This window comes from Protopterus annectens, chromosome 3.part0, assembly GCF_019279795.1.
Source record: "Protopterus annectens isolate FY-2018-M chromosome 3.part0, PAN1.0, whole genome shotgun sequence".
NCBI lineage: Eukaryota > Metazoa > Chordata > Ceratodontiformes > Protopteridae > Protopterus > Protopterus annectens.
This window is the reverse complement of record NC_056731.1, coordinates 1,342,887,402-1,342,912,338: the sequence shown is the minus strand read 5'-3', so window position 1 is coordinate 1,342,912,338 and position 24,937 is coordinate 1,342,887,402. Positions and strand designations below refer to the sequence as shown.

General features: G+C 38.5%; 1 protein-coding gene across 1 annotated transcript in view; it reads left to right on the top strand.

Annotated features, from left to right (window-relative positions):
* Positions 1–24,937, top strand: part of TRAPPC8 (trafficking protein particle complex subunit 8) — a 3,178,250-nt gene that overhangs the window by 3,129,462 nt on the left and 23,851 nt on the right. The window contains exons 26-27 of the mRNA XM_044065843.1: positions 5,139–5,284; positions 16,782–16,871. Of these exons, the coding sequence (XP_043921778.1) occupies positions 5,139–5,284; positions 16,782–16,871 (236 nt within the window). The remainder of the gene's footprint in view (positions 1–5,138; positions 5,285–16,781; positions 16,872–24,937) is intronic.

Sequence of the window (24,937 nt, the reverse complement as noted above, 5' to 3'; positions counted from 1 at the left end):
TTTAGTGCGCACACTGTACATTTGTTCAATGATTAGCTAACACAAGGGAGTGTTTATTTAATATTCATGCCCCTGTCATTCATATGTATGTTCATGGTTATTGTGTTTAGATGATTGACACAGTTTAAATATTGTCTGGTTGTACTATTGGTTACTGTACTAATAAGTTATAAGGAGTTCATTGTTTTTTTGTTTACATGTGACTCTAGTTACATATAATGCAAGTATTGTTGACTATAGGTTATTCTGATGAAGCTCTTCCACCTGAATAAGAGCGAAACCTTAATCATCTATTCAGTGTCTGAGTTTTTATTTCCCTTCTACTAGCTCAGTATTAATTACTACGCCTAAAAGAAGTCTGAATTTATATATATATATATATATATATATATATATATATATATATGTATATATATATATATATATATATATATATATATATATATATATATATATATATATATGTATATATGTGTGTGTATGTATATATATATATATATATATATACATATATATGTGGATATATATATATGTATAACACTCACTTCTTAGAAGTGCTTCTATTATGTCATCTTGTATTCAGAATATGAAGGGAAGACATGAGCAAACAACACATTTCTTAGAAATGAGCACCTTGTGTGTGTCATTCTCAGCTTGTTTCTCTCTTAAATGTTTCTGGCAGTACAGCTGGACCAGCCTCTAAAGTTTTTTTGATCATTTGGGCTTTTTTCTATGGATTACTTTAATTAAGTGAGCTTTGTTTTGTAAGTTAGCAATAACCAAAAGAAACTCTGAAATCTATTGGAGCCATCTGTAAAACAAGTCAAGTTTTTTCCATAAAATGATTAAGTGCTTTCATCTGACGAAACTCCCCGCACTTCAACAGAATACAGTGTCAATCATCTATAGTTAATTTAAATAAAAATAATCAATTAATCCAGTCAGCTAACACATTAAAAATGACAGACATTCCAATATTATGGTGCAAACACAGTCATAAAACACTACATTTATGCAAAACCTCATTGTTTCACATAAATATAAATATCAATGTATGAATATTTAAAATGATAAAAATCATAATGTAGCCACACTTATGTTTGGTATGCTGGCTATACTAATACATTCTTTCCAGTATGTGAAATTCCTGAATCTAACTGCCAGAAATATTGTCTGTCTTCTAATTTTATTTCCCAACCATAAGTATAAGAGGGTAGATGGGGAATATGCCAATCTGCTAATGCAGGGGTACAAAAGCCCTGCCTGTGGCCCAGGCACCCTGAGTTTGATTATTGCTTGGGCTTCTGCTTGGATCTGGCATAGGAGCTGTTAGTGTCTGGTTTGGATGAGGATATGGGGTCACACAGGAGCCCTGTGTTGAAGGCATGCGAGTCACGACACTGCAGAAGAATAATAAGGTCAAAACAAGCAGAAAAGGCCCAGACAAGCAGTCTTACCATTGATGTTACATGGGGAAGGTAGAAGAAAAGGAAACAGAAGAGTACACCACCAGTGTAGTATTTGAGAATATGAAATGTTCCATTTTGCTCCAGAACGTAAGTACTTTAGTTACAGCTAAGAGCACCCATTGCTTTAACATGAGATGATCCTGGAACAAGCACAGTATTATTGGCCTACTCATCAAATGTTAATCTGAGACATCCAATCAGAGGGTAGCAAGGCCGCAGTGACAACAGCCTTTCTAGATAGGCAAGTTATGTTTAATAAGAGGAGAGAGAGGAAAAAATAAAAACATCAGAAAGACAAGTCTGTGAATGGCAACTGCAGAGACTGCACTTCTAAAGACTTCATATGACTCAACAGTGAGAGGCTCATATTCATGTTATCATAATTTAACTGTTAAATGTGGTGCACCTCAGGAATTGGGAAGAACAAAATCGTATTTCGTAGTTCAAAATATATCACTGAAGGGTGGAATGTAATTTTATTTACTTGGTGTTTATTTTCTTAACCTTCCAGTGAGGGTCACAGAAGCCTTGTTGTCACATAATACTAATCATCTGTAGTTCCAACCAATACTTTTCCAGTTGGAGGTCTGTATCAGTTTTCCTTCTTGTCTTAATTTTTCTGCCCACTCTCGGGATTTCTTTATACTTTATAAACATATCACTTTAGACTTAGTCATACATACATTGACAGAAAAAAAGAAACCACAGTAATATTTTTTATGCTTTATACATTGCATATGTATTTTCTTTCTTTATAACAACTGTTATACACTCCGGTATTATATATACTGCACACTTCCTGTTAAACTTCAGTCCAGTTGATTATTATTCTCCATGTACACATACTGTTCCCACAAATTCCATTTATGTCTATGCTATTTGATCCTTCCCTTGTCTATGGATCTCACTTCCAGTTCTTTTATCTCTTTAACAGTATTCAGTACTTCAGTTACAGTTGCTATACATTCTGATTTCCATTTTCTAGTAATTGCTTTTTTGGCAGCCAATAGCATTCAATTTAATAAGGTCTTATGATCTCTAGGCAATTCAAGATCCTGAGTCCCAGCTCAAAAGATTTCTTTCCTTAGTTAAAACAACTTCTCTCCGCCCAGTATTTCTGACAGTGTAATCTATAGTGTAGTTTTAAAATCTACCAACTCATCACACTCCCAAAAACATGTCCCCAGTTACCTTTTTCTTTCCCATTATACCTTCAACATTTGTCATCTACCCGAGGAAAAAATCTTTGAAGTCTACTTGGGGTATAAAAATACATATACAAAAAGTCCCAGTCACAAATAATAAACATTATGGACTTTGTTGCATACTCTGAAAATTTGCCCAGTCTCTCTTCATTTCTTACATCCTCTGGTTGATTCTTATAGTTATTGTGCAATATTTTGTATGCTATACTAATTACATATCCCTTTTTTAACAGCAGTTTCTATTCTAGACTTAACTCTATTAGAGGTGGTCTTTCACTAAGGGCTCCCCCATCTATTTCTCTTAGACTATACCCCAGCATCAATCCCTGGTAGGGAATGCAATCCTCAGCCTGCAGTGCTAACTTTTGCTTAGCCTCATCACAGTTTTTTTTACCTTTCCTTCACTGTTTATTTGTTCTCAATATAGTCTCCTTTGACAGATTTCTCCAGTAAATTCTAACACCATCTTGCCTGTTTTTTGTATCCCTACTTGCAGCCATCTCTAGTGGCAAAATCTCCTTTCTCCATTCCCTTGTTGACTTAGTTCATAGAATACTTTCTGTAGCTTCTTGAATATAATACTCTGTAGGGTTGTTGTTATTGTTATTCACCTTAACGCATTGCTTCCTTCAAAAATATAGCTGTCAGGAAAGAACAGTTCCTGTGTATCCTTTAAGAGTATACTTTTCTTTACAGGAGGCTTCCCTGCACTCCTGAAATGCATATACTCTTCACTATTTTCAAATTCTAATTTCTGAAGTCCTTGTAAAGGTACATACATAAAACAAAGACATCTACAAACTGACACAGATTGCTAAGGTTGAAAGTGAAATAAATGGTCAGAATAGGATGTTTAAATCTTGGGTGTTAGTAAAAAGAATGATATTAAAATATAGCAGTTAATGTGTAAGCATTCTGATATATACATGCTCTTTTGTTTTCATACCTGTATATGTCACCATATTTTAAAATTGTACTATGTTCTACAGCTGTTTTACATCTATGTTTTATTCTTGTCTTGTGTCCTTAGCTGTGATCAAAGGCCGGTAGTCCACAAGGAACATTGATTCTTTCATTTCACATATTATAAATATCTCTAGTGCAGTCATTTGCACCACAACCACTTGTTCTTCATTGGATGCTTTCACCATGCAGTGTTGTCCTTGATTTGTATCCAAGAGTTCAGTTTCTTTTGATCCATCTGTATGCTATGACTCAGACTGTTGAACATTGGTATTGTGCTGTGTTCCCTATTCTCTCTTGCTTGGTACACTGCTTGAGATTCAGAGCAGTAGTACAAACTATCAAGGAGGTTGCCCCCGACAGATCAGCTTATAAGGTAGGAAAGCATCTGTTATTGGTGGCTTACCTTGATAGATCCCAGCAACTCTCCCACTGCTCCTGCTTTTGTTGTATGACCCCCTCTAACCTGTGCAGTCTTCCGAAGTTCCCCAAAATATGGGCATGTGAAGTAATTGTTTGCAAGTATATCCAGTAATGGCTGGAGGCAAACTGTTGAGTTTAGTTGATAGACACATTATACTGTCAGCATTTGCTGTTATGATATGCACCATCTGTTACTGAATGAGGCCTGAGTTCAGGAGATTCCTTGCAGAATCAGTTATTGTTGGAGAGGATGAACCCAGTTGCAGGTCCTTTCAAGGAGTGCTCCAATGTAGATAATCATGTACACTGAAAAATGTGTTATATATGCGAGCACTTTCATTATCAACTGATGTTGTCTTCAGCAGGACTTTTTGTATTTTTTTTTCTTTCACCTAAAACTTTGTTTCACTTATTGTAAAGGGGGATCTTCAACTGGCAAGTAGCAGAATTTTCAAATGTGAGCATTGCAAGTTTGTAATTAAATACTATTTAACATTCTTAAATTTATTTCCCATTTGTGTTTTCACCATATTTAAACCGTGGACAAGAACTGGAAGCTTGGTGGCTAGGCAGTCACTGATATACTCAGTTCTGAGATATCTCTGTGTTGGCTAAGGGGGCAAGATCACCCCAGACTTTGGAACTCAATATTAGAAAAATTGACTTGCTACTGAAAGCACAGAGTACCCATGTGTTTGCTCACAGCAGAGGGCCTTCTCGAAGATATATTGATATGGTCAGTATTATTATGTTTTATCTCCTTTGATGATTGGGATGTGTAATCTGGTTCAGTGTTTTACCTTTCATTACATTGCTAATTACAGTAGTTGTGTACCTTCACATTATTGTCTGATTTAATTGTTCGTAGTGTACTTGGAATGTTAATGTGCCCAAATTGTCAAAAAACATATACCCACTCATTGTGAACTGACATTGGTCAGGTAGAGAAATCAGTTACTGCTTGGTCGAGAGTTTAAACGCAGAGATATTTAAGTAATGGTCAGTTTGTAATGCATGCTGTAGCAGTTAAAACATGTACCTGGTTCGAATTTGGTTTGACAAGACAATTTTTTTTCAGGAATCACAAGAAATGGTTGTGTTAAAATTTATCAGACCAGAACATCCACCTGTGCCTCCAGTACCATCCTTGGATCAGCTTTCTCACCTTATAAAGACAAGTCTACATTACCCAGAGTACTTCAGCCACCCCTTCCAGGAGAAAAGGTTTATTTTCTAAGCATTAATATAATTTCAGCTGTGCATTTTCTATTCCTTTGTAGTAAGAGTTTGCTGATTATCTAGGGTAGCTTGAGTAAATGTCAGGAAATGTGCAGTAGAAGATGATCATGTGCCATTTCCATATCAAACAAGCACATTGCAGGTACTTAATTAAAATTTTACACATCGAAAATAAAGCAGATTCAGATCTGGTATCATCCCATTTAGCATACTTCATGGAGTGTGTATTCTTTGAAACTATCCAGCTATGGAATTAATGAATTCAAGTTAACCCCAGAAAAGATAATTTAGTTGCTTTAGATGTTGAAACATAGGAAAGTAACAACTGTTGATACACATCTAGCTTTTCTAGTACAGTTACTTTTATTAAAAGTTTTTTTTTATGAAATTACTTCACCATGTAGAGGTTTGTCTTCATCATGAGCCTTGAAGCAGGTTTATCATATCTCTGTGATCGACAAGGAATTATCCCCTCAGTCATTTCTGCAGTCAGTGTGAGAGTAACACATTTCCTTTATGTGTTTACAGTTTAATGCATCCCCTCTTCCATTTCTTCTTAGCAGTTTTGTGATGTTTCTATACTTGGGGGTACACACCTTGATGGACTTGCAGTGCTACGAGTTTCATCTAGCCCACAAGCCTGCAAGTTCTTTTCTGACACTTCCATTTGTCTCCAGGTTTGATGCCTAAAGCACTAAAGCTAAGACCTGCTGGCAGTGTTTTCTGCTGTCTGGGAGAGACCAGGACAGTGTGAATCAGTGCTGTGAGTGCCATTGGTTCAGCCCTGCAATTTGTACACATGAGAAGGAAAAGCTTCTGACATATTTCACTGCCTAGTGCATTGATTGACAGGATGGCTCCACCACAATCCTTGGTCTTTGCTAACAAGTGATAGACACCCCCCACACACACACACACTTATGTTATGGCATTGTCCTTTATTAATTGATTGCTGCTTTGATATCCTGTTAGGTGGGCTGGTCACAGACCCTTTTCAAGTCATGGTCCAGACGTATAAGGACAGTAGTTTAGTACATCAAATATTCAGAAATGTCACATTCCTTAGAAAAGTAAACTACAGTGCATTTAGAAAAAGACAGTGTAATGCAGATTTACAACAAATATTTCAGATAGGCAAATATATATAATTGCAAGTGTAAGGAATGACAACTACAGATTTACAGTGAATATTTTGAATGCAAGAATGCAGAGAATTTGACAGTACCATATTCATTCAGTAGTGGATATACAGTGTGTAATGGTAAATGCTTTTTTTAGTTTTTAGCATAAAAATGTTAAGGTACATAACTTTTGTTAGAAATAGCATGATGTTTACAGTTCAGCTTTTAATGTCCAAGTAACAATAACAATAAAATGCATGTTGAGGAAGGTAAAAGTGACTGCAGCATTAATATTGTGGCAGTGTGGTTGAAGTTATTTCCTTTGTGTACTTAACCCTTTTCTTTGTAACAAGCACAGGCATATTGCTTAAGAAGGGACTGGACTCATTCAGTTTAGTTTAGAACATGCATAGATTCATAGGTAGTTGCTGGATATGTAGTCTGAGACCATTAAGCAGCTTGCCGTAATTCCCAATTGCCCCAAAGCACTTTCTGGTTAAGTGACTTGCTCAAGGTGCCACAGTGGACATATGAATGTTGAAGGAATGAAACCCTGTAACAGGAGGTAGATTAACAGCTCATTGCCTTAATTGTTTGTGTCAATTAAATTATCATCTTGCCTGATTTCTTTTGATAGTTTGTTCCAGATGGCAGGTGTCATTCAAATGCCCTTTCACCCATAATCTGAAATCTTTGTCTAAGTAGGGAAAGTATATCATCATTTATATTCCTCAATGCATAGCTGTGGTATCTGATTTGCAACTTGTTTTTTAATTTTGGAGGTAGTGATCCAGCTTGATGGTTTTGAAGCTTGATGGTTTTGAGGCTGTGGGAAAGCAGTGGTAACCATTTTACTTTGGTTAAGAGTAAGCAATGATACATTCTCTGATCAGCAAGTAGTGTAGATCTGCAGATTTTGTTAATTGTTGTTTGTATTTTTGTGGATTTTGCTTGAGTGGAAAGTTGCTAATCAAAGACCATTTCAGTTTTTAGAATTAATACAGTCTATGCTATAGATTGGCTAGAGGCGTATGAGTAATCTTGTAGCCCAATTTTAGCTGTGAGAGTGCTTTGTTTGTAAGGGTCAAGGGTGTGGACAAGATATCTTTGTTCAATCACAGTTGGATGGCTGCTTCTGTTTGTCTTTAACAACAATGCTAGTTTTCTTGGAAATCATTTGAGGTGGTCCAAATATCGTGATGCTAGATTTTAAGGTGTTGATAAGAACTGTTGTTTTGGGTCCAGTTACCAATCTTACTGATACTGAGGTAGTTTCAGCTAGAGCTGTGGAAGGTTATTTGATTCAAGTATGAGGAGGTCATCAGCAGACATTATAATATTCAGATTCCTTACCTAGCCAGGACTGGACTTCATGTACACCATTCACTTTGGCAGATGATGAGGGGGGTGCCTAGACGACATGCAGTTCCAGCAAGCAGCTTGGTGTTCCACACTCTGGGCAATTATTTTCCATGGCTAGTCAGCCAGAAGGTGCCATTGACCCCACCTAATCCCAGAAAATAGGTCATCACACATTGTAGTTTACAAGTAGCACTTGAGGCTTCAGGACTCCTCCTATAACCTTCGCTGTAATCAGTCATGGTATGGGACAACTTGGTCTTCCCCCACCTGGGTCGATAGAAGTGGGTCAGGTGCTGTCTTCTCCATTCCTTTTGCTTTTATTATCAGGAACATCAACTGTCAGAATCCTATTTAATGACACCCAGTGTCTACCTTTTGCAGGCTCAGCCCCACACACATTGCTGATACAAGCATGTCTGTCCTGTAGCTGGTGTGGAGGTTTCATTTTCCTTTCTCCCACTGCTTCCTTTGAGGATTCAGTTTTAACTTCCACTTTATTAAATTATGTAAAATACTAAGCACCAATACAGATTTGTGAGTAAAGTAAAATTCATTGACTAAAATAAGAATAAATACAAGTTAAGCATAAATAATAAAACAAAAATATGTGAGGTGTCATTAAAAGTTACATCACAAAGATGAGGCTTGTGGGAGTTCTTCAAGCAAGCCACAGCAGAACACTCCTTAAGCCTTTGTAGTGGCTAGTTTGAGAGGTGCAGGGCCTAGTACACAAGAAAGAACATTTTATGTTTCAAGTTGCACAGAAAATCCTAGCAAGCCTTATGCCAGTAGAGGACAAGGCTCAGAGCAGACAGAGGAGTACTATTAACTACTTTAGGTAAGAGGAGCACAGACCTTGCAAGGTTAGAAATACCAACACCAAAATATTAAAATAATCTGAAGCCAGAACAAACCCTGAAACATGTGAATGAAATGTTGCTGTATTTTTTAGCAAATCAAGTATTTTGAGACATGATTTGCACAAGGTATCTACACAGGGGTACTTGTTTTGAGTTGGACAATTGAGCCAAAATGGTCATTGGCTTTTGGAACCCATGCTTTGGCTGTTTCTCCTAGTTTCACAATCTGGACACTAGGATTTGATGCAGTGAGTTACCCCCAGAAAGATATTAATCAGAGGAAATAGTCCCTACTACTGTCATTGAATGCTGTCCTGTGTCAGAGCCTTCCATATATTATAAGGCAGATGTCTCATTGAAGAAAACGCAAAAGACTAAACATATTTCTCCTACTAAGGATCCGCAGAGTGAATGGCATGCCTTCACTCAGCATTTGTGTAATGCTTTGATAGCATTGAAACCTCCTCTGGGAGTATTTGTTTGGTCCTCTACTCCCCTTAAAAGACCCAGGGAGCAGGATTCCTCTGAGGAGGAGCTGGATTTGGTGAGGAATCCCTTATTTATTCTTCTCAGATTCCTTCTTCCTTGGACTGTGGATCGGAGGAAGAGGAATCTACCAGTCCTGATACTACATTTGAAGAGATTTCATTTGGGGCATGATCTCCAGGATGATGGGGTTCTTTAAATGAGATTGTGGTCAGATCTCTGAAGTTCATAAAATATACTATGAGTTGCTGCAGATGGGCTCCCCTAAACCTTCTGCTGTTCCTCCTGTTTTGGTTGCCTTGTTGGATGCATTTTCCAATGCTTCTAAGTGTCCAGACTATCAGCCCCCTGCTCCCAAGAAACCTGATAGAATTCTATAGGGTGCCTGAGGACTGTAAATCTTTGTGGTAGTGTCCTGTTGCTGACCTTTCTGTGGTGTCTGTAACCTATGGCAAGCCTTCTCAATTGCTTCCTTCTCCCAAGTTACTGTCCTCTGATAAAAGACCATAGAAAGGCAGGCTAGGCAGGAAGCTTTACACCTCTGCTACCTTGGTTTTTAGGGCGGTTAATTATCAGACCCATATGTTCAGGTGCTTATTGACTCTGCTATGCCAGGCTTATCAGATTATTTTGGATCTTCCAGACTCTGAGAATAAAACTTCTGCTCTTTTCCTTCAAGGAGCTTCCTCCCAGGTGGCTCATCATTCCATCAAGTGTAGCTGTGATGCAGCAGATGCTTCCTGTAGGGCTGCTGCTTTCGGGTCAGTGATGAGGAGGTATTCTTGGCTTTGACTTCTGTCTTTGTCTGATTATATTAAAGCTAAGTTGATGGATGCCCCTCTTGATAATGAACACTTTTTTGGTGAAGCTGCTGCTGCTATGTTTAAGTCCCTTCAGGATAAATACAAGGCTTTACAAGAACTTAAACATGTGTTTGTTTCTCCTGTTCCTAAATTTCAGAGAAACTAACACAATAAGCCAGCCTTTGTTCACAGGCAATCTTGCCCTCCTCCTAAGGGCAAATAAAGGAGGCAAGCGGCCTCCTGCTAAGGCAACTTAGACTTCAGTGCCTCAGAAGTCTTCTTTTCCAGGTAAACCAGGTGCTGTCTGACTATCCTATTCTTCCCAGCCACTTTCCTCATTCTCTTCACCTCTCACGCTCTCACTTCCTGTTTGGCTATAGGTTACTCAGGATTCCTGGGGCTTATCCATTATTTGTCTGGGGATATTTCATGGTTTGGAAGTCCCTTCTCCCTTTTATTGGGTGTTCCTTAGCCTCTTGAGGAACAACTCTTCTTTCCATAGGTTCTTCAAGCCCTTTTGACTCAGGGTACTATTCAAGACGTGCCTATGTCTCAAAGGGAGAAGGGAGTTTTACTTCAGGATCTTTCTAGTATGCAGAAAAGTGGGTACTTAGAGACCATTTCATAGACTGTCTCGTCCAAACACTTTTCTGAAGGTACCCTCATTTCAGATGTGTAGTCCCTTCAGACTGTTTCCTCTGTTGCTTCCTCAGGCTTACATGATGTCTCTGGATCTCAAGGATGCTTATCTCCATATTCCGATCCATCCCCTTTTTCGGGAAGTTTTTATGTTTCTGTGTTGTTTCCTAGCATATTCAGTTCTCTGTTTTGCCCATTGGCTCTTCTACAGCTCCAAGGGTATTCACAAAATGCCTAGGTTCTGTAGCTCCTTTTTGTAGGCTTCAGGAGATCTAAGTATTTACTTACCTGGATGACCTCCTGTTTCAGGCATCCTCTCCTGAGATCCTGTTGCAGAATCTTCATTTTGTCATTTCCCTTCTGCAAAGCCTGGGGCTCACAATAAATTTCAAAAAGTCTGACTCCCACTCAGGACCATGATTTTCTGGTGTGCAGGATTCCAGACAGTGACTGTGCTGGCATCCCTGCCTCCTGCCAAGGCCTTGGCACTCATTTTCTTCTTTCAAACTCTTCTTCCTCTGGCCTATATTAGAGCCAGTGAGTTTCTGAGAGCTCTGGGATTCATGGCACCCACAATCCCTATGCTCCCTCTAGCCAAGCTCCACATGAGAAGGTTTCAGTGGTTCCTGAAGTCATTTTGGCTTCAACATGTGTATCCCACGAATGGATCATAAGAGGGAATAAACAGAGGTAAGCCCCTTATGAGGACTTAATGGAGAGTCCATAGCAAAAGAAGGAACACTTCTATTTTCTAGAGTAGGAGTTCTCCAAGAAATTCTTACTGACAAAGGCAACCCCATTCATGTCAAGATTAGTGTGTGGACTGTGCCATTTTTTGTAATTGAAACCATTAATGACATCTGTATACCACTCTTAAAAAGATAGGATTGTTGTGCACTTGAATAAATGAAAATTTATATTTTTAAACCTATTTGTTGACCAGGCAAGACCATTTGACACAATTTTTCTTTTTGGGACAACCCAGGAGCACTGTCCAGCTAAGTGATTTATTCAGAATCTCAGTGGAAGGAATCAAACTCTTTACCCTGGGCATAAGAAGCAGCTTTTTAACATCTCAAAGCTTTAGTTGTCTCTGCTCACTGTTAATGAAAGGCAATAGAACTGGATGGGAGAAGTTAGGTTTGCCCCTCTGATCTTGTGGATTTGACAGAATTTTTACAATATCTTAACAAGAATATGTGGGGCTTCCTTTTTAGTGCTGAGTTTGATCAACACAAGATTTCCTTTTCTGATGGACTAAAACTAAGGATGGTATTGTTAACACCTCTTTATATAGAAAGCTTTTTCATAAAAATTCCTTAGGAAGCCATTAGTTTTCATCCTCCTTTTATTATTGACAATGTTCCTCAATCTCAAGTTTAGAGGTAAAATGAATTTGTTCCCAGAAAGAGGATTATGTTAAAGAAGCTCAGAATTTAACTGCCAGATTTTTACAAAAAGGTTATAAATCAAAATGCCTTTTCAGCACTAGCGAAATGGTAGGTTCTCAAGACAGGAAAGCATAGTCAGCATATGGACCACAACATAAAAGTGGTTATGGTTTGCCATTAGTTACAACTTATTGGTTCAATACTAAATGTTTTCGTAAACTGTTTTTTAAATATTGAGATATTTTGTTTGCAAATAAGGAGGTTAAAATTATTCCATCAGTTTGTAAATTTATATATAAAAGGGAGAAAACAATACAACAGCCAATCAGTTTTATTAAAGAACTTTATGATGGATTGGGCCTTTAACAGAAAACTTTGACTGGAAACATTTAGAAGGGCAGCTGCGCTTATGGTCACTGTTCCTTCTTTGGGTATATTTGTAAAACTAAAGAATTTTTTACAGCTAATATAAGATATATTTTTAAAATTGAGTGTTTGGTTACTTGGGACACCAAGTAGATAATATACTTAGCGATTTGCACTTGCACTGCTGTTTACATAGGAAAACTCCCTGACCTTTTAAATTGAAAATTAGTGAATCTTTAAGAGATACTTGTCAGCGTGAAGCCAGTGGTTTGTATAAACACAACAAACAACCTGGTGCTGTTTTTTGACTAATTGACATTGATAAAATAAGTACTCATTGAATAAATTTGGTTGGGAAGAGTTATTTACCAAGGAAAGACAGTAGGTCTTGGCTCTTATTTTCGACCGGTCTAAATGAAAATGTGTCATTAAAGATGCATGTGAACCCTAAGTTACATTTACTTATATCAATATAAAAACAGTATATGGTGGAGGTAAATGGTTCTACTAACCCACAGTAATCAACAAAAAACAAAATATAGTAGAACCAAACCACAGCCAGTATGCAGTAAAAACTTTAATGGTGAGCGCTTTTGCGACAAATTTTTCCACTTCATCAGACAACAAAAGAACACATCACTTGATATTTAAAACAACTTGTACCCAGTACAAACACAGAAACAATTAACAGTCAATTAAAATCAATTATAAGATAATCAAATATTAAAAGGCATAGGCCTCAACATTTTCATCTGACCAAATTCCTTGCTTGTAAAATAAGCTTTATAGATGCCTTGTCATTGAGCCCTTTTCCCCTAGTTGCTCTCATTCTAATTATCCACTCAAGCTCTATAGCTTCTGTTCTATTGACAATGTCCCCTCTTCTTTCATGGCCTCTGACAATTTCTATCACCATAAACTTAAATCTATGTGTTGCATCATGCACAGCTACATGTTTAGCAAGGGCATTATTGTCAACTCCCCTTGAGATGTCATACACATGTTCTCTCATACGCTCCTTTAATCTATGATTAGTTTTCCCTATATAGTATGAGGAGCATATTATTCAATAAGCCAGATAAACCAAATTGGTTATATTACAATCAGCTGACACTTTAAACTCGATTGTCTTGCCTGCATCAGGATGTATAAATTTACTACTACTACTACTACTGTCAACATACTGACAGACGTTGCATTTAGAACAATGAAACGTGCCTATATTCCTAATGTTGACATTTTTGGCTACATCTCTTGAATAACATAATAACCTTTTTAAGGACTTTTTATTTTTGTATGCAAAAGTGGGTGTATCTCCCACAATTTGCTTAATTTTATCATCTGCACTCATTATAAACCAGTTCTTCCTATAAATCTCCTGCATGAGATTTACATTATGCATGAGATTTACATTACTAGAGTAAGTAATAGGTATTCTTATTTGCTTAGAGTTAGCCTGTTGCATGACTAATGAAGCAGTTTCCATATGCTCTGAAAAATAGGGCTTCCCCTGCAGTATCCCTCAAACTTTTGATGTTAGAGAGCCCACAATCCACTTCTAATTCACTATAACGTCTCTGCATGAATTTACCCTTCAACCCTACTAACTCTTTTTTCTAGAATATTTTGATCAGTGGTCAATCTAGAAGCTCTCAATCTTTGCCCTTGTACTATGTTTCTAAATACATGCCTGGGATGCATACTTTGTCTATGGAGGTAGCCATTCCTGTAACACTCTTTCCTTTGAATTCCTGTATGAAACAGACCCTTTACATCCTGATTGATTTTCACATATAAAAAATCTATAGTATCATAGGCCCATTTCACGGAGAACTTTAGGAAGTTGATACTATTATCAGTACTATGAAAAAATTGTTGTATGGTGGTGACATCTCTCTCCCATAAAAGGAAGAGGTCATCCACAAACCTCCTATAGAAGGCTATGCCTCCTTGAGTCACATATCTTAGCAAATGCTGTTTCTCCCATTGGGCCATTACAATGTTTGCGTATCTATTGGCACACGAGGTGCCCATAGCTAAGCCATCCAGTCTTGTATACAAAATGTGCTCAAACAAAAAAACATTATTCTCTAATATGAGCTCCATTAACATCACCATTAGATGTATAGTTTTAGCTTCTAGCTCTCCATCATTCAATAAATAATGTCTAAACATTTTTATCCCCAGATCATTGGGTATGACTGAACAAGGATTGAACATCCAATGTAACTAATAAGAAGCTGTGGCTCCCTTCCCTACTATTCAACTATTGATAAAGATCCGTCAAAAATGTTGTGTATCACGTAATATATAATGGTTCTTGGCTAATATTGACTTAAAATGTTTTTCTACATACAGTGAGAGCAGTTACATGCACCATCCCCTCCCTGTGACTATAGGTCACATGGGTGATTTAGTTGGATGCTTATGTATTTTAGGATTTCCCTGAATGATAGGTACAAGCAGTTCCTTCACTAAAAGATAGTCCTATAAATCCTGTGTTATTATAAACACTGTAAACTATCATATATGATGTCATTTATGTTCAAAATACATCTATCCAATATTTCATCATTAATGTTTTTATAGATATTAGTGTCACTTAACATCACTTCTATTGTTTGTTTATAATAACTTCTGTCCATTATGACTAAACTGCCTCCTTTATCAGCAAGCCTGATTGTTATTTGCATGTCATGTTGAAGATTCACCAGTGCTTTCATCTTTATTTAAATTCACAAACCTCTTCTCCACCACTCTATTGTCATATAATTCATATATTTGTTTTTCACATACTGTCTCAAATGCTTCTATTATAGCATTATTTTTAGGCATAAAACAACTTTTCTTATGAAACATGGCATTACTTTTCCTTTCATCACATTTAGAGCTATCAAACATAGATTTTAACATTAAATTACGTGTAAATGTTTTCAATTCAATAATATTTTCTGTCACAGTCATTGCAGTTGAAGGTATAAATGTCATACTTTTATTCAAAAGCTTTTCTTCTGGTGGCGATAAAAGTTTAGTGGAAATGTTCCATGTCAATGATTGCTGTTCTGCTGCCACATTTTCTTCAAAGTTAAGCCGTTGTCGCTCTCCAGGGATGCCTTCCTCTTCATTTTCCACCTGCTGTAGGAGCGTTTGTGAAAAGACATGTTATTTATTGGATAGGGTAGATTCATTTTTGAATTAAAGACATTATTGTTGTTATGTAGCATATTACAAGAAGGAAGAATTGGATTTAAAACAGTATCAGAAGCACCATGTTTCCGCCGTCCTCCCCCATTCACCTCTACCACTTGCGAGGCCTCTCTGAGGACACTACTAGATTCAGAACCAATTTGGTTTATCTGGCTTATTGTGTAATGTGCTCCTCATTACTATATAGGGAAAACTAATTCTAGATTAAAGGAGCGTATGAAAGAACACGTATATGACATCTCAAGGGGAGCTGACAATAATACCCTTGCTAAACATGTAGCTGTGCATGGTACAACACATAGATTTAAGTTTATGGTGATAGAAATTGTCAGAGGCCATGAGAGAAGAGGGGACATTGTCAGAAGAACAGAAGCTATAGAGCTTGAGTGGATAATTAGAATGAGAGCAACTAGGGGAAAATGACTCTATGACAAGGCATCTATAAAGCCTATATTACAAGCAAGGAATTTGGTCAGATGAAAATGTTGAGGCTTATGCCTTTTAATATTTGATTATCTTATAATTGATTTTAATTGACTGTTAATTGTTTCTGTGTTTTTATTGGGTACAAGTTGTTTTAAATATCAAGTGATGTGTTCTTTTTTTATCTGGATGAAGCGGAAAAATTTGTCGCGAAAGCGCTCACCATTAACAGTTTTTTACTGCATATTGGCTGTGGTTTGGTTCTACTATATTTTGTTTTTTTGTACATTTACTTGTATACTGATTATGAGGTTGTTGGGTCTAGAATTTGCTTTCATTTTCCATCTTTGCAGTACAGAGAAATATTTTCTCAGAATTATCAGTTATGCATGCACTGGTTAGCATTAAGTAACAAGCTTTTCAGGTCTTAGCAACACAAGATGCTAAGACCCACAGTTCATACAAACCCAATCCCTCTGTAACTCTCCACCACCAAACTCCAGTGCACCTGTAGGAGTGCAAGGGGCCACACATCTTTGAAGTTCCACTTTAGAAGTTCAGAAAACAGAGCTAGAGAAGTAGACATCAGTTCTGTACTCTGCTAGCATTCCCCGGTGCATCTTGCAAGGAATACTTTATTTTTTGTTTTCTGAATGTTATTGTATGGAAATAGATTCAGTATAGAATTCATTTTAGAAGCTTACAAAAGTTAAGCTATTTTTCTATTACAAGAACTGTGTTTCCATAAAGAAATAGTTGTTGCAATATTTTTGTAATACTAGAAAAATGTATATAGTAGTAATGTGTGTTTTTGTCTTCAACAGCCTTTGTTTGGTGCCTGTTGATCTAGTGCTGTCTAATTGCTCCCAAGCAGATGTTGACGTAATAATTGATTTAAGGCATAAATCTACAAGGTAAAAATTTTAAAATATTATATCTTTAAACTTGTTTGTTTCATTTATTGTTTGAAAACCATAAAAAGGTATGAGACTGGGTAAGGGGATGGAGTGGTCTTTATGGACAGCTTTACAGATGAGGCTAAATTGATGGACATATTCGATGATCCTATTAAATATGTATGTGCTGTATTCTGTACTAAAGTGAGTTTCGTGAAAACTGAGAATTAATAAAGGCTATTATCTACAGCTTGGGCTTATTCAAAGTGCTCATTTTACCTTTTTGTGAAGTTTGTGGTTGGAGTGCTTTATTCCCTATTTTTCTGTGATATTTGAAAACCATGTTAATGAGCTGTTCACTACAAATCTTTCACCACACCTAAGGCAGACAGCCATGAGGAAATTCTGTAGTTATTACATAGTTATATTGCACAAATAACAAGACTACCCAAAATGTAATTACTCTTCAGCTGATTAATGGTAGGGATCATTTGTTCAAGTGATGCAGTACAGCTTGTCATTGATTATCTACAGTATTTTGAACTGATCCATGCAAATCATCCCAAAATCACAAATGTTAGTTTTTTTGATAAAGATAATTTTGGAAAAAAACTATGAAGATGATTTAAGAATTCTTTGTGGTCAAACCTCTGACTGTGATGGCTTGCTCATTGAGGTCTATAAAATGGCACCTAAACAACTAGCTCCAATGTTACTGGACTGGTGTAATTAGATGGTGAAACATGTCACGATGAGGGAAGAGTTAAACGAAGAAACAGTGGTTCCTTTGTGTAAACCTTATAATGGCCCCATGGTCCCCTGAAATTATATTCCAGTTAGTCGTATTAAACTGTGATCCACAAGTCTGGACAGCGGTGTTGGCAAAGAAGTCACCTCTTCAATCCCAAGACTTGCTTCCTTTCACTGTAAAAGTGAAAATATAGTGAGAGATCATCTTGTGTATTATCAGTGTTTCCCTAGTTTTTTTTTGGAGAAGTATTTTGAGCAGTTACACATCTATGAAGTGAACAAAAAATGATGTTTTGTAGGGAAGTTCAGTTCCTACAAACTCAGAAATTCATCCAGTGCTTGAAGATCATATTGTTGCAAGTCTAAATCTTTTCACAGAACAAAATATTGTAGTTAATAACAGATTGCATCAAAAATGTTAATACTTTTGCTTTTAAGCATTGAAAAGCTCTTACTTTAGTTTGATTAATCAAATGTGTGCTAAAGAGGTATTCAGAGTAGTCTTTTGTTGTCTCTTAATAGTGCACAGAAAAAGGCAATGATTTCCCTCTCTCCCTTCTGCTACCCTGCACCCAGCTTATATTGATTATGTTTTGAGGAAATATGAATAGTCTGTGCGTGTGAGAGAGACTACTTGTCTGCCTGATGATATGAGTTTTTGAAAGGGTAGATGCAAAGTTTCTAGGAAAAGACGCATTGTGTATTATTAAGGATCCTCCTTGGGGGTGCTTCAGTAGGTTGCATCATCACTTGTGTTTTAGTGTTCCGTCCTGTCGAGCTGCCTCACTTAAAGGCACAGTGCATACTTGATACTGATGCAAATCTTGTCACATTATACTCTTAACAGATCAAGCCTAGCTCTCTAGCCCCACCCATCCAGTTCTATTTTTCCTCTTGCATATTTTGGATCTCGGTCCTTATTTATGTCATAGAAAAGTTCTTTGTTGCCTTCAAAGTGTTTGTGCGAACCCCAGACAATGATCCAACCTACACTGGCATTGTTTTAAATGTGTGATGTGGAAGTCAACCTCACCACTTGCATACATTCCTGATAAAGAAACTACAGACCTACATCACTACCAGAGGGATGTTAGTGGTTTAAAGTGGCCACTGGGAGTAAATGGATGGATCCTGATTTTAGGCCTGAATATTTGCCTGAACACCATCAAAACAGCCAAAGAAAAAAGTCCATGTCTCAGTGTGTCGCATCCTCACACTTGTCTAGTAAGGGCTTCAGCTCATGGCTGTCTTCCTTTTCAGTGGCTAATAAATAGCTTGGAGGCCATGCACCTTCACCCTCATCTTGAAGTGATCCAAGGATGCAAGCAGTGCTGTTTTTCTGGTTGAAGAACTGGTTCATGTCTGTGACCAGCCTTTTCCCAGCAGCAGACCCTTGAGTAACCTGGTCATAGTTGATTGGCTGCACTCAGGACTGAGGATTCATTTCATCCCACCACCTCATGCTCAGTAAGGCATGTCCCTCCTTTAGATGATGGCACATGGGGGACTCTCTTCTGCTTGGCATCCAGTGAGAAATCTGATAGCCCATGGGAACTTTTATCTCTGAGGGAGATATGAGGAATGAATTTTTTCTCTGCAACCCTGTGCCAGATGTCCCCTGTTGTAAACAGATAGTGAAGCTTATGAAGTCCTCTTTGGACTGATCTCTGGCCCCCTTTCTTTAACCTGAGAAACACCTTAATGAGTACTTGGCAAGAAGGAGTCATCTTGATTCATTCCTCTCATGGGGCATGCTATCAAGCCTGCCTTTTACTTAGTCTGTAAGCACCTGGACTATGCTGTTGCTGTTCCCAAGAGAGCATATCTTTGAATATGGCTAAATAAAGTGTGATTTTTATCTTTGCATCCTTAAGCAGATTCTTCCATGACCCAGTGACCTCACCAGTTTGTTATCTTGTTGTCAGACTGGAAATCTGTAGCCTTGGACAAGGGCTAGAAAATAATCTTCTCTGCCATGCTGGATCTCAAAATCCTCATTTATCCCTCCATATTCCAGTCTTCCCTTCTGGATCAGGCACTATAAAGATTTCCTCCTCCTATTGAGTTTGAGCTAAAGATGAAGATATTCAAGACTGTTTGTGGTACCTGTGATGGATTACAGTATGGCACGCTGTAATTATGACTTGCCGATACAATGTCTACATTAGCGTTTTTAGATTGTACCACTGAATTAGGACCCAAAGCTTCTTGCCAGACTTGAGCTGGTGGTGGTACTGGATATGAGCGGCGCCTTCGAGAAAGGATATACGAGCATCAATATGCCATTGGTAAACTAAAATTAGAGAATGCTTTAGCTAAGCATGTTCAACAGTTTAAAGACCATAGTTTTAGATACTCAGTCATTGACCATATTAATCTGGATAAAACAGGGGGTCCAGCACCATTGAGGCTTGAAGAGCTTGAATTACACTGGCAGATTAAGCTTATTGCTTATAATTTTTCAGGGCTTAATGACACTTGCTGCATTAGCAGTGTGTTAAAACTAAAAAGCCTGAAACGCTGAGGTTATACAGTATTTACTTAAATATATTTGTATTATATTTACACTATATATTCCTCTTAATTTATTTGTAAGGCATATATTCTTAATTTGTAGATATTTAGCATGTTAGTTATTATATTTTATCTTATTTTATTTACGATGTGTTTATATACAACTTCTCAGTGAGGGTTAATGCTTGTATCAAGTTTAGTATATTAACTATTATGTAATGTTGACTTTTTAGATATGGATGTTTTGTATATTTCTACATTTATTTATATAAACATACTTCAGTATGAATTCTGTATCTGAATTTATTAGTTTTTGTGTATTTTAGGCTTGACATCAGATTTTAGCATTTGCATGATCTTAAGGTAACTGATTCTTTCACGCTTTGAGGCTGTAGGTTGCCTTTATTAGTATACCTTTAATTTAAATTTCAGTTTAAGTGGCGGGTTTCCCTTGATTGGAAGCACATGATGTATGTTAACTTATTTATATATATCTACTTGTATTTGATGATGTGATTATATCTTGTCTTTGTTTCTGAAGAAGTTAGCTTACTAAGCTAACAAAAATCGCTTCAATTAAATACTTGGTTTATCCGTCTCGCTAGTTCGGGCTTTTGTTCTACAGTACCTGTTTTTATTTTTACTGTTGCAGTGTTCTTTACTAAAGGGATTCCCTGCCAAGGGTAGCCTGACATCCAGCTACTAAACCAAAGCCTTAGGATTTTATAGATGTCGTACATCAAGGGTGTGCTCCCCACTCAAGGCGTAGGGTGTAAAGGTGACGTATGGACATATATAGCTCAGAACCTCTTTCCTGCCAATCTGAATGCTGTCATTGATTGTTGGCCTGAACACTCCTCCTCCTCCTGTGCTGGTTACCGAGACATATTTCAGATAAGTGCCCCATTATGTTTCTTCTTATCCTTTTTTCCATTTTAGTTTTGTGAGTTTACATGTTATCCAGAAAAGGAAAATGTCAGTGCAGGAGGCAGATTTCCCCATAAGGATTGTCACGAGCAGTGTCTTTTCTGTTTCGGTGCTTCTCACAACCATTCACAGTGTTCCATCTGCCAAGCTTTTGTCCGTAAGACCCTGCATAGTTGTCCCTCCTCCTTGTCCATTTACCTGAAGAACCAGCATCTTAAATTGTTGGTACAGGGTGCTATGGCAGTATCTTCCCATCCCAAACATCAGTCTGCCAAGAAAAAGGCTGAAAGAGTCAGGTCCGATTTGGCTGCTTTCTTGCCTCCCCCAGACATCTCTTTCAAGATTGGTGAAGGCCCAGAGGGTCCCCCGGTTGTTACGTCAGATTTTTCTGCCTCAAACTTATCGGAGGCCGGCATGGATCCAACTTCTCTCACATTCTTGGAGACTATGCAGGCATTCACTCTGGATGTTGAAGGGCAAACTTGGCTAATGATTTCAGACGGACTAAAAGTGACTCCCCAGATACTTGGTCAGGAGGAGATTCCTACTACATTTGTTGAGTGTAGGCAAGGGTCTGAACCTCCTACAGTGTTTAGAGCAGACATCACTTAAAAGAAACAAAACAACAAGCATGTTTTCCCTACTGCTAAAGATCCCCAGTGTAAATGGCAGGGTTTTACCCAGGGTTGCTTAATGCACTGTGTTGGCCTTGAAGCTTCCCGAAGGAGTTTCTGTACCTGCTTCCCCTTGGTCTTCCACTCCACTCGAGGCTCAGATAGTAGGACTCCTCTGAAGAGGAATTGGATTCTGGGGAAGAGTCTTTGGCATATACCTATCAGTTGTCGTCTCCCTTGCTTTATGGCTCTGAGGAGGAAGACTCTGTTAGCTCAGACACTCCCTTTGAAGAACTCTCTTTTGGGGTTACCATTTTTCATGTGATGGATTTTTTTTAAGTGGGACTGTTCTCAGGTTTCTGACAATCAAAGGTAGGTATTATGAGCTCCTCCATATGGAGTTCCTTAAGCCCTCTGCTGTCACTCCAGTGTTTGATGCCCTTTTAGATAGCTTTTCAACAGCAGATTATCAATCCCCAGCCCCTAGGAAACCTGACAGATTTTACAAGGTGCCTGACGAGTGTAGATTTCTCTACAAATGTCATTCTGCTGACCCTTCTGTAGTGTCTGTCTTTTTTGACCAACCCTCTAAGCTTTTGTCTTCTGCTAAACTACTTCCTTCTGACAAGGACAATAGAGATTTGGAATGGCTGAGCAAGAAGGTATATACAGCTGCCACCTTGGCCTTTCGGGCTATTAATTACCAAGACCAATATGAACAGGTATGTTTTAGTCCTTCTTTCTCAGGCTTCCCAGACTATTTCAGATCTTCCTGATTCTGAAAGGAAGGTCCCTGCCCTCTCTTTCCTGGGCTCTACTTCTCCATTAAATGTAGTTATGGTGCAGCTGATGGCTCCTGTAGAGCTGTCTTTTTTGGTTCTGTTTTGAGGCATTACTCTTGGCGTCATCTCCAGCCTTTGCCTGATGATATTAAGGGTAAACTTTTGGATGCTTCTGTTGATAATAAGAACCTGTTTGGTACTTCTGCTGCTGAACTTAAGTCTCTGCAGGGTAAAGCTAAGGCTTTGAAGGAAGTGAAGCATATTTTTGTTTCTGTTGTTCCTAAGTTCCAGAGGAATTATCCATTGAAATCTACTTTTGTTCGCAGACAGCCTCGCTCTCCTTCCAAAGGTAAGAAGGGTTCTAGGAGGGCTCCTCCTGCCAAGTCTACTCAAACTCCCACTTCTCAGAAACCTCCTTTTCAAGACAAGCCAGGTTCTAGCTGTTTGCTTCCCCCTTTCCTGAGCCAAGTTCCCTTATTGCTTCATCTTTCCCTGTCCTTTCCCAATTGGTTAAGGATCATTGTGGACTATTGGGTTCTGTCCATTGTCTGTCATGGATACTTCTTAGTGTGGAAATCCCTTTATTCTTTTCTGGGCATCTCTCAGCCTACTCGGGAACAGCTTCCTTTTCTTCCCCAGAACTACTTCAAGACCTTTTGGCATAAGGCACCATTCAAGTAGTACCTCTTCCCTGGAGGGGAAGGTGTTTTATTCCAGAATGTTTCTTTTCCCAGGAAGGAAGGCACCTGGAGACCCATTCTAGACCTAAGCTCAACACCTTTCTGAAGGTCACTTCCTTCCTATCGGTTAGCTCTTCAGAACCTTTTTTATCTTCTTCTTCCTCAAGCTTTCTTGAATTGCCCGGACCTCAAGGATGGTTCTCTTCACATCCCAGTCCATCCCCTTTTCAGGAAGTTTTTGCTTTTCTCTGTCTTTTCCTTGCATTTTCAGTTCTCTGCTTTGTACTTTGGCCTTTCTGCTGCCCCAAGGGTGCTTACCAAATCCCTTGCTCCTGTAATTGCCTTTTGCAGAATGAGAGAGGTTCAGATCTTTCCTTATGTGGATGACTTGCTCATCCAGGCTTCCTCTCCCCTGGGTCTTGCTTCAGCACCTCCAATAATAATGTTTGTCCTTACAAAGCCTGGGGTTTATAATAAACTTCCAGAAATCAGTACTGGTTCCTTCTCAGGATCATGTGTTTCATGGTTGCAGGCTCCAGACCATTCTTCTCCTGGCTTCTCATCCTCCTCCCAAGGCTCTTTCGTTACAGCCATGGAATTTCTCAAGGCTCTAGAATTCATGGCCTCCATTACTCCTATGCTACCTCTAGCCAGACTTCATTTGAGAACACTACAGTGGTTCCTAAAGTCAGTATGGTTGCAACACTATCACTGTCATCCACTAGATTTTCTAGTCCCTCTTTTTCCATGCGTCAGACTTGAGCCTTAATGGTGGATTAATCAGCTGTCTCTCAGTCCTAGCTTCCTTTTCAGCCCACAGTCCCCTCTCAGGAACTTTTCTCAGATGCCTCAGACACAGTGTGGGGAGCTTCTTTCATTTTATTCAAGGTCCAGAGTCTGTGGCCACTTCATCAGAGGTCAGACCATATCAACATAAAGAAGATGAGAGTTCTGCTTTTCACCCTTCAGACCTTTCACCCCCCCTCCTTCTTCCAGGGCCTCTCATATACCTTTACAGATAATACCACAGTGATGTGCTACATCAGCAAGCAAGGGGAGAAGGGGAGAGACATGGTCCTTCTTTATTTGTGGGATAGCCCTTCAAGTTTGGGATGTAGCTGTCCAACATCAAGTGACTCTTCAGGCTTTGTACATTCCTTCAGAGCAAAATGTAGTGGCAAACTCTTTGATCAGGTCCAACACACAGGCTTTACGAATGGATGTTGCACAGAGATGTGTTTCTGGACATTGTCCACCAGTGGGGTACTCCCCATGTAGATCTTTTTGCCTCCCCTTTGAACATACAACTTCCTCTTTTTGGACCAGAGTCCCAAGTCCTCTTGCTTGGAAGATAAGACCCCCTATTATTTTCTTGGAAGGCGATGTTTCTCTACCCCCCCCCCGCTTCTGATTCAGAGGGTCCTGCTCAAGCTAGAGCAGAACTCCCCCAAAATCTTGTTGGTGACTCCCTTTTTGGCCAGACAGCATTAGTTCCCTCCTCTTTTGCACCTAGCCAAGGACAGTCACCACAAGTTACCTCACAGGGTTACCTTTATCACACAATACAAGGGATCTCTCATTCATCCTGACTTGTCCACTCTTCAGCTGACTTTGTGGGTGCTAAGGATTTGATCTGTTTTAGGCACCTTTTTTCTAAGGACATGCTTATGGTTCTGCAGGAAGCCAGGAAACCCACTACAAGGAAATCCTGTAAGTCCAAATGGAAGTGATTTTCTGTTTGGTACCTTGCTCACAACCAGGATCCATTTTTGTGGACATCTCTCTGATTCTCTCTTATTTATCTGAACTGCTATATG